Source organism: Xyrauchen texanus, chromosome 14 (assembly GCF_025860055.1).
Source record: "Xyrauchen texanus isolate HMW12.3.18 chromosome 14, RBS_HiC_50CHRs, whole genome shotgun sequence".
Taxonomy (NCBI): Eukaryota; Metazoa; Chordata; class Actinopteri; order Cypriniformes; family Catostomidae; genus Xyrauchen; species Xyrauchen texanus.
Window position 1 is genome coordinate 4,298,435 of NC_068289.1, and position 16,748 is coordinate 4,315,182.

At 42.6% G+C, this 16,748-nt stretch overlaps 1 protein-coding gene across 1 annotated transcript in view; it reads right to left on the bottom strand.

The window, feature by feature from the left end:
* The window catches only part of LOC127655059 (contactin-associated protein-like 5), a 169,187-nt gene that overhangs the window by 115,781 nt on the left and 36,658 nt on the right, over window positions 1-16,748 (bottom strand). The window contains exons 4-5 of the mRNA XM_052142656.1: window positions 14,839-14,986; window positions 124-327 (exon numbers count right to left, since the gene is read on the bottom strand). Of these exons, the coding sequence (XP_051998616.1) occupies window positions 124-327; window positions 14,839-14,986 (352 nt within the window). The remainder of the gene's footprint in view (window positions 1-123; window positions 328-14,838; window positions 14,987-16,748) is intronic.

The window sequence follows — 16,748 nt, forward strand, 5'->3', positions numbered from 1 at the left end:
AACATTTTGTGTGCTTCGCAATGACCGTAAATAAGTAATACAACAACCAATCCAATGTAACGCCAGTTGAATATATAAATATTTTAACTCCTTTTGCATGCTTCCACCAGTACTGTAACTCACCCAGGTTTAGATGCAAGGCCAGCCTCCCACGATGTAGCTCCAGAGTGATATAATCACCTCGCTGACCTTCTCCATGCAATAAAACACCCTCTGCCTGTCGACTCTTAAAGCGCAGCGATATAACATCTTTCACGGTGCTCATAGACTTCTGGTTGAATCGGTACAGCAAAGAGCTTCTGCCATCAAAGTCGGCCACATATGATCCTACAGACACATGAGACTTTAGCTTTTGATAGAAACATCCACTACAGAAATTATTATCTTTGAAATAACTAAAATTGAACACTATATTAATTGTTTAAAATTTTCCATTGTTGTTATTGTTGTTGCTGCCTGCCAAAAGATTTCACATCAGTGCCATGGGTATGACATTTTTATCACAGTATCCCAGACTCCTGTTGTGGTTGTGAGAAAATGACTGTTTGTTTCTAGTTTGCGAGCATATATCTGAAACACGTCACAATAATGAACTGAAACTCCGGAAATACTTATCACACAAACATGAAACATATGTCTAAAGAAAGCATAAATAATGTCTACTTTTAAATAAAACAATTCAAATTTAAAACAAATATTCTCCTGCAATGTAATCAGTATGAAACGAAGCGATTCTCCTGGCTCAGCTAATTATCACTAATGTGATCACACACACGGGCAGAGGGCACTATTAATACGGTAATGTGCTGAGGTGATCGATGCAAATGGTAAACGCCCCCGACTGTGCCTTAAAAACATCAAGTTTGTTCACTTTTGTGCGCATTTGGAAGATCGCACGATACACAGGCGAGGAAACTTAATAGTGACGAAGAGTTAAAATTTCCCTCAGAAGAAGAGCGGGACTCTGATGAACGTTGTATTTTGAAGAGAGACTTGATCCATCCGAGGATACAATTTCGGATGAGTAAGTAATTTAGTTTTACTTACATATTAGTTGACATGCAATTTTATATAAACATACATATTTTACTAGTGGGACCATTTCCAGACTTGCCAGCCAGGATTCAGAGTATTGAAATTTGAAATATGTCCTAATAGGCAAGTTTTAGTTACATTTAAATGTTGTTTAAAAGCACGTTTTTAAATTGTATGCTGTATGATATAAATATGATATGTAATTTGATATAAAAATAATATAAATATTTTGATTATATTTTAACTAGTGTTTATTCTGCCCCATTATCATCAAGGAAGCTTGTTCTTGCAAATATGTGTTCAGGTGTAAATGTGTCAAATGTGATGCAAATATGGCCATATTAGAAAATCAGCATATTATAATGTTTTCTGAAGGATCATGTGACACTGAAGACGCTGAAGAAAATTCAGCTTTGATAACAAATTGCACTTTACAATATATTAAAATAGAAAACACATTCATTCTCTTTCTGTCATATTCTCATTGATGGGCCCAGGGGAGGGGTCTTTGTCTCCTCAGCTGTAAATTACTTGCATATGACCTTTCTAACACTAAAAGTGTCTTACAAAAGTTATCTTACTATATTGTTTTGTATGAATGAGTGATCAGGATGGTTTTCACATCATTGTGTAGCAAAAACTCTAGGCTACAAGACCCACTTCTCAAAAGGCTTGTGGACAAATGTTTAGTATGTGATATATGGCCTTATTTCAATGACTTAAAAATTTAGTTTTTTCAAAAACCATGCATAAACTTTATTTTCTCAAAAATACAAACATGTACACACACGTTGCTCACATATTATTGTAGCCCAGTTTCTGCTGAATACAGTGTTATCAATGTTTTTAAGCTATTGAAAAAAGCACAAATGTCAAAACATGTCAAAACTTCTCCATGGCCCAAAACACCCTCAGACCCCAGAGGGTTAACAACCAAAGGCTACTAACGTTATCTCAATTAAATAAGAGCTATTTTGGAGATTGTAGGCTACTTAAGCCAAATCAACTTTGAAAACATCAACATCAGACATCAAACAACATCAACAAGATGGACAGCGCTGTTTCATTCACAGTTTCAAATGCGCAGAAATCGCTTCCATATAGGCCTATACGGTATTTGCTTTTAAGTAGGGTCAAAGCGGAAAACTGAAGGGGATGAGGACTTTCATAGCCTTTTGAGAGAGGTGGGGAAATGCAGTCCAATATGTAAAGCAACGCAATATGATGCTTCAGTCGCCTTAGTATTAACAGAGCTAAAAGTCTGGATTACTCTCTTTTGTGTTTGCAATTCTTTCAGTTTTCTGTCAAAAGATTCCAGTGGCTTGACCACCAGACTAGAGCTTAGCTTCAATGTGACGCCAGAGCTTACAGGGTCTCATACTATCATTTGCTAGTACCTATTTGCAAATAACACACTGTTGCAGTGGCACATCATTGGGACCGGTCCACGAACATCCTGACTTTAAATATTCGTGATCATACTGCCCAGAATCTGCCTCATCTCCTGTAGACTTTTGTATTGTAGACACTACAAAGTGATCCATTTTCCAACACGCATATGCATAACATGTACATTAACATGCAAGCTAGCAGGACAGATGTGTACAGATGTGAAATGTTATGATTTATTTTCCCTGCGTTGCACCACACCTGGGACACTCTGGCACCCCCCAGGGGAGGCGTGCCTCACCAGTTAAAAACATCTGATCTACAGTATATTGTGCTGAAGCTAAATAAGGGAAGAAAATGCAATGGCAATGAAGGCAGTGTAGAAAATTAGATTTGCTAAACTGCTATGGCTGCAGGCTACAGGGATGAAAGATTAAAGACTTGCTGAAGTTTGAAGGCTTTTGACATCACCACCTGCGTAACAACAAAAGATGAAGAAGCTTGGATTCAGAGGACATAAAGTTATGTTGTAAAATATCCAGATTACTGCTATCCAGGAAAAGAATGGTAGGCCCTGTGAATTTGTTGCTATGCTAATCCCAGAACATGTAAATGGAAAATATATTTGCTAATTTACAGTATTTGGGTCAGTAAACCCAAATTGGCCAATGACTCATTTATTTGAAGCCGAGAAAATATGTTGTTGTAAAGCAACCATCTATTCAGATTACAGTAGTATACTGTATGTCTTGAAAATATGGCAAATCTTTAAAAGCATAAAGGAGACATAGAGATAAAGAGTTGTTAGATCTATTGTATGATTAAGAGACACCACTGAAACAAAACACTCCAAAATGATGAGAAATTCTTGGGTAGAAATGTAACCGCTGACATAGCTAGTTATTAACTAGAATCATCTTGGCTGAGTAGCCACTTTTTCAACATAAAGCTGCAGACTTACATTCAAATAAATAATAATAAAAAAAAACAATATCAGGGAGTGAACAAGAGTTCTATCTGAGCAATTTAGATAATGGAATCTATCATTAAAATGTGTGAAAATGTTGTGGTCACAGGAACTGGATTTGTGGATATGGGGAGTTGAGAATGTTCCTTTACCATGATCTGTGACTTGAGGTTTTAATGGAGCAAGATAATGGAGCTCAACAGCTCATAGCATAAGTGATCAATTGGGCACATCCAGTGCTTCAACAGTTATGGACTAATCTGGTGCCCAAATTCCATCACACATTTTTATGTGATTAAATGCTGCTCATACTAAAATTGAAATTACATACTGCTATTAGGGAATGTGGTTTCACACTTTTCAGACAAAATGACAACGAAGATATGTGAGGGTTTACTTCAGCATATTTGGTGAAATCCATATAATGAAGATGTAATGTGAATATATTGCTATCATATAAATAAAACTCCACCATTGCCGGTCCCAGATGAGAAAGGAGGAGGGTTGGATGTCAGGTTGGCAACTCGTCCCCACAAAACCAAATTGCTATGGAAACAGTAAGAAGATTAACCAATTCTGTTCATCATGGCAGAGGATCGGATCCAAACCATATGATGTGCCAGAGGAACCCGGTGACTGTGTCAAGTGCCGGAAGAAGGATATGATATTCTTGGCATGAAACATCTCTCACATCGGAACATGGATTGTGAGGGCTCTATATCAAAGTGGCCGACACTTCATCCTATACTCGGGACACAAAGAATTGCACAAAAATAGTGTTGATCTGGTCCTCGGAAAAAGAGAAGCAAACACCTTTGTTGCCTGAAAACCTGTCAGCAGCCGAACAATTACAGCTCGACTCGCATGGCCATGCCAAAGCAACTGTCATCCAAGTTTATGCGCTGACGGAAAGTGCAGAAGACATGGCAAAAGACGAATTCTACGAGCAACTTCAAGACGTGTTCGATGATATCCAACAAGAAGGCTTGGCAATCACCAGATGGGTGCACCCTCAATGAGATTGACATTATCTGCATTAGCCAGAAGTGGAGATCGTCCTTATGCGACGCAAGGGCTTACAGAGCAGCAGAAGTTGAATCGAATCATTATCTAGTCAGGGTGGATATCAAGCTTAAACTATAAATTCAAAGGCAGCCCACACCAAAGAAACCGTTTGCAGTAGAGAAGCTCATAGAACCTGTCACCACTGACACCTTCGCTCTGGAACTGCTTAATTAATTAAAACTGCTCAAAGAGTTGTGGAATCTGATAGACGAAAGGAAGATTGCAAAACTGAAGTGGGAGCAGGCAAAGAATGCAGAAGAATTAGAAATGATGAGCCAGTGGAGTTGGATTGGCTTGTAAAGAAAAGCTGTTGGAGGAACAAGAAGGAATGGGTACAGCACAAGGGAAACTAAGCACAAGAAGTGGCTGACCATAATGACACAAAGACCCTCTATCACATAATCAATGAGCTGTATGGCACAAGATGCAATTCCAATGTCCTAATCAAGGACAAGAATGGAAGATAACGTCTCCGAATGTACCAACTGCAATGGCATCACGCTCCTCTCAGTGCCCAGAAAAGCTTTCTGCATAGTACTAATTCAGCGACTGCGAAAATCCCTCAACCAACGCATGAGGGAGGAACAAGACAGATTTCACGATAGAAGATTGTGCAGTGAGCAAATGTCGAATACCGGCAACTGCTGGTTATCAGTTTCATTGACTTCAAGAAAGCTTTTGACAGCATTCCTCAAGAATCCCTTTGACAAATCCTGCACTTCTATGCCGTACTAGCAGCTTTTATTACCCTCTTCAAAGATCTGTATCTGCAATCAAGCTGCTGTGTCAAAACTGAGAATGGTCATAATAAATTCTTTGAGATCACCACCGAGGTCAGACACTGCCTAGGTGACTTATACTTCGCCGATGACATCGCCCTGCTAGAGGAAGACAAGAAGAAGCTGCAAACTGCGACAACTGATCTGGAGGAAGATGCAAGAAAATTAGGCCTCAGGATAAGAACTGAGAAGTCAAAGATCATACATGTGATGCAGAGGCAGATGTCAAATTCTGCATTGGAAAAGCAGCAGCTGTTTTTTTGGAGGATGAAAAATATCTGGTGCCTACCATCCATCTCCTTGAAGATCAAGCTCCACCTGTTTATCTCCATTGTGGTACCTAGAGCGATCTATGCCAGCGAGACCTGGAAGGCATCAACAATCATCAACAAGAAGCTTGACGTCTTCCAGCAAAGGTGCTTACACTGAATCCTCAAATCCAATATTATGATCATATCACCAATGAAGAGGTGCTCCGAAGGAGTGACACGTGCAAGCTCCACATCATTGGCACCCGTAGGAGACTCAGATTGGCTGGCCACGTTCTTAGAATAGAGAACCATTGGATCCCCAAGATCGCAATGATATGGGTACCACCAGGCATGAAATGTCATCGAGGGTGTCCCCCGAAACATGTGGAGAAGAACGTTTATCCAAGACCTGAAGAGACTAAATACCACATGGGATGACGGCGAGACCGTGGCCAGAGACCAAAAACGCTGCAGAAAACGTACTGCCTGATATGCTACTTAGCAAGGGAGGATCCAAGTCTAAGTCATGTAAACAATATGAGTTTAGCAGCTGGCAGCAATAGGGGAATTATAGCAGTACTGTATGTGCTTCACTGCAGAAAAACAGTTATTTCTGGGAGTAAAAAAAATCCTCCTTGTACATGGAAAAAATGTTAGATACTCTTAGAAAATATTAGATGTTAGAGAATAATAGAACATATTAATGAAGTTTGTCTTGAAATAAAAAAAAGTCTTTATATTCCTTTATATTAAAGGAAACCATTTTCTATGACTTAATTCCTTATTATATAACATTTAGATCTGGTCATGTAATTTGATTGGACAAAATATGTTTAACAGCACTGGAATCTTCACTGTTTATATTACTCCAGATCATGACAGGCTGTCTAGTCTGTGCGTTGATCGGGCGACACACAATCGGTTGAACCTGCTTTGGTTTCTTTTGGAACTGTTTTCATTGGCAGAGCAAAAATTCACAAATTAACATGCCAAATTGTCTCTAAAATGTCTATTTTTATTAAACTGCAATATCATACCTTTTGTATAAATAAATGTCAGCACGGCTGTGATATACTAGTGGCCATGTGCCTACGGATAAATCACAGCCATGCTGATAATTAGTACAACAGAACTGTTGCTTGTGTGATATTACTTAATTAACCAAGCATGCCCAGAGTTCCAAGACAGATGTTCAAGCACTTCTTTCTTGGAGGCCTATTAAAATATGACTCTTCAATGAGTTATTGAGGACTTTGTTGAGGACTTTTTGATAGACCAAAACAGTTAAATTATTCTCTGGAGCAAAAGTTGTTATCCTCTTTCTCAAGCATGCTTGCACAGTTTTGCAGAATTCTCTTTATCTGTGTTTCAGCTCATTACTGTATTATGCCACTCTTTATGAGGTCAAACTTTACAGTCTACAAAGAGAATAGAATTAAAATAATTTTTCAAATGAATGCCTCCTTTTTTCAGATTTGTAAAGCAAAGCAGAAAGATGTACATAGATGTCAACACTGCTAATAAGCAACTGCTCCATTTGGTTAAATAAGGAAACTGCTAGCTTTGAGAGACATGGTCTCAGCATAGTAATTTTGCAGTCACAGATAATGACACTTATCGAAAATTGCACCATTTGTAGGTTCAGCTTGAGTTCACAATTGTTACAGCAGTTGGCTGATTAGCATTAGTATTTTGCCCATTATGTGATATGTGGCTCAAATTAATCTGTTTTGCTAGATGCAATCACCACACAACCAGCAATAGCCATATACTCATGTCTGCTTAAAAATCAACACGTTCTCAATCCCAAGGCGTCAAAGACTGACGCTTGTGCAAGAGCCTAGTGTGTCAATCTACAGATGCCAAAAGCGCCCTCTGGGGGAGTTTTACGACGCATCCGGCAAGTGCGTTCTTTTCAACGAGAAACCTTTGGTGTCAACTGACTGACACGGGGATGGGCATTAGAATTTTAGCATCGTTTAATTATACGTTGGGGTAAGATTTTGTCATCATGACATATGTTGGTATGATTTTTTTATTCATATAAAATCATAAACATTTATTCACAGTGGTTAATATTTAATCTGTTGTGTATCTGTCTTTTTAACCTGTCTGTACATATCCTGCACTACTTAAGTGACCGGTTTATTCCGGGTGCATTATCAGTCTTATAATCATTTTATATGAAGAACAAACCTAAAGGTACGTATTTAGTCACCGATCCCGGTCAAGTGGCTTCCACCATAATACATCCAGCACACGTTTCATTATAACATATTCAAAATTTGCTATCTTAAACATATTGACTCGAAAATTATGCCATTGGCTCTCGTATGTGTTGTGACCAATTACAATGACCTCAAGTTAAATTTTTTGAACAACGTGCTGGTAGAATCAGGATGACACAGGATCAGGATGCCTTCATGGAGGGGGAATATTTTTACTGATTAAAACCTTCAGTTCCCCTTCTGCCACTCACTCAATGTTGTGTCGATGTAGTGACACTAGGGGTTTCCCTTGAGAGCCTCGGTTACCGCTTATCTTTGAGAAAAGGCCAATGAGAATTGGCAAACAGAATTCGCATGCCCCTCCCCCGGACATATGGGTATAAAAGGAGGAAAGCGTGCATCTGTTCAGACAGATTATTTCTTCGGAGCCGAGCGGTTGTGTTTCAGCGAGCAGAGTAAAACCCACTGCTGTTCCACTCACCTCTAAAAGAGCATACACTGTTGGAGATACGGCGTATTTCAGCTGCTTTTCTCTTCTTCTGCATGCCAGTGCAGACTATACCCCTTCACGTCTCTGAAAGGGGAAGACACATTGATGTTGAATGTCTTTTTAAAGATGTGTATTTCCATCTTTGTGTCATTCTTGGATGCGGTCGTTACCTCTCTGCTTCTGATGGCCATGGGCGCTGCCTCACATGTCTGGGCAGAGATCCAGTCTGAGGCAGACGCCGAGATGTCCGCTATCCTTGCCTGGGCCACCACGAGTGTGGGGCTGGACTGGAACCCTCCGTCCTTCCCTCAGCGCTCGCGACTAGATTATTGGTTCCTGGGCTCGGGGCGCCACTCACGGCCAGTCCCCCGGTTCCTTTATTCCCGGAGGTGCATGACGAGCTGACAAAGTTGTGGAGGGAACCTTTCACTGCCCGAAACCAACTTCCTTGCTCGTCCGCTCTTACTACCCTTGACGGCGGGGCAGTCCATGGGTACACGGAGCACCCCCAGGTGGATAAGCCGGTTGCAGTGCACCTGTGCCTGCAAAATGCAGCCACCTGGAGGGATCGACCGGCACTCCCCTCCAAGGCTTGTAGGTTGATGTTGTCTCTGGCGACCAAGGCCTACAGCGCCGCTGGACGCTGCCCCTCATGCAAGTCCACCAGGCCAAGGCGTTAAAAGATCTACACCTGGATAATCCTGATCCTGATATGCTGCAGGAACTGCACTCGGTGACTGACCACACCCTCCGGGCCACACAGGTCACAGCGCTCACACTCGGACAGGCGATGGCCACTCTCGTGGTCCGGGAAGGGTCGACAAGGGTCCCTTCCTCAATGCCCCCATCTCCAAGATAGGCCTATTCAGAGACACCGTTGAGGACTTTGCCCAGCAGTTTTTGCAGTGAAGAAACAGACGGAGGCCATTCAACACATCTTGCCCCGCCACTGCTAGTGGAGCAGGTGTTCAGACCACTCCATCAGAATCTTTTATTCATTTTCTTTTTTGCTACCCACATTATCAAAAAAAGACCTCCTCACTCCCTGGGTCACTTAGCCGGTTCTCACGGCGATCAGACACCATGCACTGGCAGTCGGGCCCCCATGAACGCAGACCTCCCTCCTTCACGTGATCAACTGCACCACAATCGCACCCCAGGCCGGCAGGTGGTGATGAGTCCTACAGAACCTCCTCCTCAGTCGCCTATATGCCCCAGGCCGGGTACGCAGAGCAAGGTAAGTGCTTCGAGCCTCTCCTCAGCACACCTAACTTGGGACGAAGCAACGCTCCCCGACGTGACATCGCCTGCCCCCCCCCACCCTGAGGCCTTACCTCTAGGTAAGTCACACGTGATCGTCCGCTTAGTGCCCCTCTCCTGGAGCTTGGACGCATGGCTTACCCTTTCCAACCCGTTGCGGTGGCTGGCCAGGACCATCTGACTCGGCTAAGTGATTCAGTTCGCTAGTTGCTCGCCCCGCTTCAGCGGCGTCCGCTTCACCTCGGTGCTGGGCAAAAATGCCTCCACCCTGCATGCAGAGATCGCAACCCTTCTGCGCAAGGACGCGATAGAGACTTTCCCTCTAGCCAAGATGGAGAAGGGATTCTACAGCCCTTACTTCATCGTACCCAAGAAAGTTGGACCTGAGAGTTTAAAACCGGGCCTTATACAGACTCCCGTTCAAGATGCTGATGCAGAGACGTATTCTGACATGCATCTGGCATCAAGATTGGTTCGTGGCGGTAGACCTGAAAGGCGCATACTTTCACGTCTCAATATTACCCTGTCACAGACCCTTTCTACGGTTCACTTTTGACGGTGAGGCATACCAGTACAAAGTCCTCCCTTTCGGCCTGTCCCTGTCCCCTCGCGTCTTCATGAAATTCGTAGAGGCTGCCCTTGCCCCGTTAAGGGAATCTCGATGACTGGCTAATTCTAGCCCCCTCTCGACACGCGTTGTGTGCGCACAGGGATCTGGTGCGCACGCAACTCAGCCAACTAGGGCATCTGGGCCAATTGGGAAAAGACCAAGCTCCTTCTGGTTCAGAGCATCTCTTTTCTCGGTCTGGAGTTGAACTCAGCCTTGATGACAGCACGCCTCACGAACAAGGGCGCCCAGTCAGTGATGACCTGTCTGTAGGTGTTCAGACAGAAAACTGTGGTCCCACTGAAATTATTTCAGGGGCTCCTGGGGCATATGGCGACCTCGGCGGTGGCCACACTGCTCGGGTTGATGCCTATGACACTGCTCCAGCACTGGCTCCGGACTCGAGTCCCGAGATGGGCATGGCACCATGGGACACATCGCGTGGTGATCCCGGTGATCTGTTGTCGCCTCTTCAGCCTTTGGAACAAGCTTGCATTACTTCAGTTCCCTTTGAGCCATTAGAGTCAGTTGAGCTTAAGGCACTCTCCTTGAAGACCACCCTCTTGATGGCACTCACCTCTATCAAGAGGGTTGGGGACCTGCAAGCTCTCTCTCCCAGTGAGTTCGGCCCAGGCTACTCTCACATGATCCTGAGACCCTGACCAAGCTATGTGCCCAAGGTTCCCACGACCCCTTTCAGGGACCAAGTGGTGAACCTGCAAGCGCTGCCCCAGGAGAGGCAGACCCAGCCTTAGCATTGCTGTGTCCGATGCAAACAGAGCTATAGGATCTCTGAGCCGCTCTTTGTCTGCTTTGGGGACAACGGAAAGGAAGCGCTGTCTCCAAGCAGAGGATCGCCCACTGGATCATCGACGCAATAGCTGTCGCCAACCAGGCTCAGAATGTACCGCCCCATGCAGGCCTACAGGCCCATTCCACCAGGGATGTAGTGCCTCTCTGGCTGACATTGCAGAGCATAGGGCTGGGTTACACCAAATACCATCGCGAGGTTCTACAATCTCCGGGTTGAGTGGTTTCGTCTAGTGTCTTAGCAGAAATGAACAGGTAAACCATGTTAACCGGTCGGGTATATCGCTTCTACCTAGCACCATTCACCTCCCCTGAGCTGAAGATTCCAAGTAGTGTTCATAGATGTGTGCCCTGGTTGCTTTCCTCCTAGCCCTGCGGCAGGTGAGTTTGGTGGAGAAACTCACTGCCAGCCCATTACTGGTGCAAACTAAGCCCCGTTCTGGGATAGGTGCTTCGCATGTGTTGGTTCCCTGTTGTCAACCCTTGCGACGTATTTTCCGCTGAAATATGTTTCCCTATTGGCAAACGGCATCTTCCTTAGGCAGAGGCCCCTCTGCTATGGTCTCCATGCTCGTAGTGCTTCCTCCCCCAAGTTGGGCAGGCCCTACCATGGGACTTCTCCACATGACATACTTCCGTCTAGTCTCGGCAAGACCATGTGACATATTTCCACTGAATACCCCCCCCCCCCCCTCTGGGTGGGGTGTGGTCTCCACGGTGTCTTCCTTCTGGGGAGTGACCCGACGTGGACACTGGCGTTGCGGTCAGTTAGCAAATTCCCTCTTTTCTGGGGAGAAAAGAAAGAAGGAGAGGGAAAGGCATGACTAGGATAAGCCTGTCCCTATACTTGGGTTGTCGACTCATTCCCAACTGGGTTGCACAACACAATCAAAAAAATGGCAAGAAATGTGGCACGCAGCAGTCTGCCCACCTAGCACCGCTGACCCATGTAACACAGTTCAGCTAGTTGTGCCATTTCTATAGGGGACCCCAAGAGTCACTACACTGACACAACGTCGAGTGAGTGACAGATAGGGAACGTCCTGGTTACTTCCGTAACCTCCGTTCCCTGATGGAGGGAAGACATGTGTCCCTCCTGCCACAACACTGAACTACACGCTGAAATGGTTGGGACCTTTTTCTCGGCTCCTCATCACAAAATATAATGAGCGGTATGCAGTGTCCTTTCCTTCATACACCTATGTCCGGGGAAGGGGCATGCAAATACCACTCGCCAATTGTCATTGGCCTTTTATCAAAGATCAGAGGCATCTCGGGCTCTCAAGAGTGACCTCTAGTGTCAATACATCGACACACCGTCTCATTCCCTCCATTAGGGAACAGAGGTTAAGGAAGTAACCAGGACATTTTTTATATACTTGTACTTTATTGAGTATAAATATTTCTTTGGACTTTTACTTTCACTTTACTACATTTTGAAGAGAAAATGTATACTTTTTCTCCGACAAATTTCTCCAGACCCTTTTGTTACTTTTGCAACTGAACACAATAAAAATACAAATAAAATAACAGCAGTACATGCACAAATGCATGCAGATCGGCTATAGTGATGTGTGAATTGTTGAAAGAATCATTTGAGTCGAATCTTTTAAATTTGATTCTTTTGAACTGAACAAAAAGTTTCAAAAAGCGGTCTGAATGATTCATTTTGAGAATCAGGAATCTGAATCAAAATCACAAGTGAAGCGCGACTTATAAAATGTATATATTTAGGCTTAAACATTATGAAAGCTGTGAAATAATGAAATTATGTGCAATCAGTCTATTGCCTTTCCAGGAGACCTGCTCATATAAAAGTCAATCACATGCATTTACATTTGACATTAAACAAGATATGATGTGTATGAATAATTACCAGCACTCATAAAAATGTCCAACAATATTTATTTTTATATTTTAAGAAGATGTGAATGGTCTTTGCTCAAGCAAAACTAGTTTTAAGGTGGTTGTTAAAGTGTTATATTTGCTTTGTAGCACATTTATGCTACAGTATGTGGTAACTTACCCTGCCTAGGGCATGCTATGCAGTTATCAAGGTGATCTCTTTTGTGTGTTTTAGTGCATTGCTACAGTATGTGGTTGCCAGGTTATTACTATGCTGTTGCTAAGTTGTTTTCTGGTTTTTTTGCACATTGCTCTGCACTTGACATGGGGTTCTAGGTGGTTGTCAGGTTGTTGCTATGCTTTTAAGTTGTTTTAACTGTGTTTCAGCACATTGCTATGCAGTTGCCAGGGTGTTCTGGGTGGTTGCTTATTGGCCCCATAATCCAATAAAATAATCATTCTGATTTGACTTGAATGCGCCATTAAAGGGATGGTTCTTTTAAAAATGAAAATTCGCTCATAATTTCCTCACCCTCATTCGATCCAAGATGTGTATTACTTAAAAAAGATTGAAATTCTGCAGAACACAAACAAAAAAAGATTAAGTGAATAATACTACTGTTATGTAGGTCAATTCAATGTAAGTGAATGGTGGCCAGACCTTTAATAAAACCTCAAAATAGCACATACATGCAGCATAAGAGTAATCCTTAAGACTCCAGTTGTTTCATCAATGTCTTCTGAATGGATCAAATTGTTTTTTGGGTGACAATAGACCAAAATACAACTTCTTGGACATAAGCAGTCTTCTAAGCAATCAGGATTTCAAGCTCGATTACACTTCCTACAGCATGACGGTGAGTAAATGATGAGCACCAACAATCAAATAAGTTGCCATGGGTTTAATGAACTGTTCCGTAATTTATTAAATGTACCTGTACTTTTGATACTTAAGTAAATTTAATATCAGTTTCTTTAATACTTTTACTTAAGTCGTTTTCTCATGAGCTACTTTAACATTTACTTGAGTCAATTTCCATGAAGGTAACTTCACTTTTACTCAAGTATGAAAAATTGATACTTTATACAACATTGTTTAGCTCTCAGTCATGGTATGATATGAAAATTAGTTGCATACTATGAAAAAAAAAAAAAGGTCTGAACTGCAACTAAAACTGAGAGAACTTTAGAAACATTGCTTATTACCAAGAATACATTTAATTGTGAAAAACTAACTAAACTTGAACTTACTCAACTGACCCATTTGAATTCTCTATTGGTCGAACCTTATGGGATTTTAAATGCATGATGCTGATATCTAAAAACAGGGTGTTATAATTTTATGATCAAATGTACTGAGAGCAAATAAGATGTACACAAAATAGTTTAATTTAACCCTATTTTGGAGAAAATTCCAAACATCTTTACTGTTCGGGTCAAAAAAGACCCGGTATATTAGACATACAGCAACTCCCTTGTCATCACAAACATGAACATTGACATACAGTAGAATTGTTTTCCATACTGAGCATATGTTTTCCAGCATAGTAGCATTTCAAGCATACTGTAGGATCATTTTATTTGGAAATAGCGCCACCTGTATGTCAGTAGTGGCACTATTATTTTACAGTAGATGTAATGTGAACATTTCATTTTGGGTGAAAAAAGCTAATACTTTAAATACCTACAAAAGATATCAGTTTAAAATGTTTTTTTTTTTTTAATCATGGTTTATATTCTGAAAGCTGCAGTATCCACCCAAAACACAATGATATTGCATAAATGAAAAGTATAATAAAAATATTATTTATTATTATATTTTTTTTACTTATTCATTTACTCTTTGATGCTGAGAATAACATGAATTTTTCCTCTGTTTTTATATCTGGAATGGGTCGCAAATTACCTGAACATCACAGGAGGGTTAATACATTTTTTTGCACAATATTTAAAAAAAAAAAAAAGGAAATAGGAAATCTATTGACAAGGCAGATGTATTTGTCTATCACAAAAATTGGCTGCTTTGTCTCACAGAGTAAAATGCCACTTGAGAACTGGTAATCTGTAATATTATATATTAAACAGTACATACCTAACAAAACTGTCACTTACTGTATGCACAGCCATACACATCCACCCTGAGGCCCACCCTACCACTGGGGCTCCACTCCAAAGGAATGAACCGGAGGAACCGGGTTCTAATAGACTGGTTGAGTTTATGGAGGACCACACTGTCTGAATTCACATTACCCATGATCTTCTGAGAACAGACAAAAAAAGAGAGAGAGAGAGAGAATAGACATTTTATAAATGGTTTATAATAGTTGATAATGTGCTAGTTAATCAGATGTGGGTTTTTTTACAGATACAATATTTAAATATATGGAACACTAATTATGACAACACTGATCTTGTTGAATCCAAAGGCCTCAGCAATTTATGTAAATGTCAACTTATTTTCATCTGCTAATGCACATAATTGCACAGTAATGTGTGTCTGACTCACTCCGCAGTTGAGATTTGTGTTAAACACAAGAACAGATTATAAAAACACCACATTGTAATGGATGAATCACAAAGGGAAAATGTTCACTTTCTTCAAAGACAGACTTTTCCATGTCCCTTTGAGATAGAGATAAATAACATCTGAGTAATATAGCAAAAGTACAAAATCATCACCTTCCCTGGTGACTTACTAGTAGACCACAAATACTGTTAAGATGCCAGCATGAACTCTGTCACTCACACAATGTTGTGTCAATGTAGTGACACTAGGGATCACCCTTGGGAGCCCCAAACACCTCTGATCTTTGAGAAAAGGCCAATGGGAATTTGCAAGTGGAATTTGCATGCCACTCCCATAGACATACGGGTATAAAAGGAGCTGGCCTACAACCACTCATTCAGATTTTTTCATCGGAGCTGAGTGGTTTTGTTCAGTGAGCTGAATTACTCTGCCATTCCATTAAACTTTGAGAGCAGTGAGCTGTTGGATTTATGGCACATTACAGCGGTTTCTCCCCCTCTTGCAACGACATTGTACAGAGAACAACCCTGGGTGCTTCAGCAGCAAAAAAAGAGCATGTTATTCCTACAAAGAATATATTTACTTCTAAAAGCGTCTTTTTCAAGATGCCTTTTCGTATGTGTATTATTCCTGGTTGCGGTCACTATCTCTCTGCTTCTGACAGCTACAATCACTGTCTCTCGTGCTTGGGCGTGTCCCATGTGGAGACATCGTTCGTTGATGGTTCATGTCCACATTGCGAAAAAATTCATTCAGATCTCATTCAGAGCTCGTGAAGAGGATGAGCTGTCGATAGCATCGGAGAGCGGGCTCATCCAGTCTGACTCAGAGAACTCGGCTGGGCTCCCACCCTCAGATGCGGTAGCCCAGTCACAGGCCGACACGGAGCTGGTGGCCATGCTTGCCCGGGCAGCTGTAAGCGTTGGGCTGGAGTGGAAAACTCCACTCCCCCCTGAACCCTCGCGGCTTGATGATTGGATCCTGGGCCCCGAGCACAGCTCACGGCCACGCCCCACCTGGTAACTTTCTTCCCAGAGGAGCATGATGAGCTCACGCAATCGTGGCGGGCACCTTATACTGCCCGGACCCAGTTTGCGGGCTCCTCCACTCTCAATACCCTCGACGGTGAGGCGGCCAGGGGGTACTTGGTGATTCCCCATGTGGATCAGGCGGTTGCGGTGCACTTGTGCCCGCAAAGCCTTGCCACCTGGCGGAGCCGCATGAGGCTCCCATCCAGGGCATGTAGGATTATGTCCTGTTGGCTAAGGCCTACGGTGCTGCTGGACAGGCTGCCTCCGTCCTGCACACCATGGCTCTCCTGCAAGTGCACCAAGACAAGGCGCTCAAAGAACTGCACAAGGGTAGTCCTGATCCGGAAATTTTGCAGGAGCTGCAAGGTCCACTCTGGCAGTCCAGGAACTCCACCTTTGACTCAACCTAGTCCAGTCAAGGGAGGCTGACAAGGTACGATTCCTTGACACCCGCATCTCCCAGG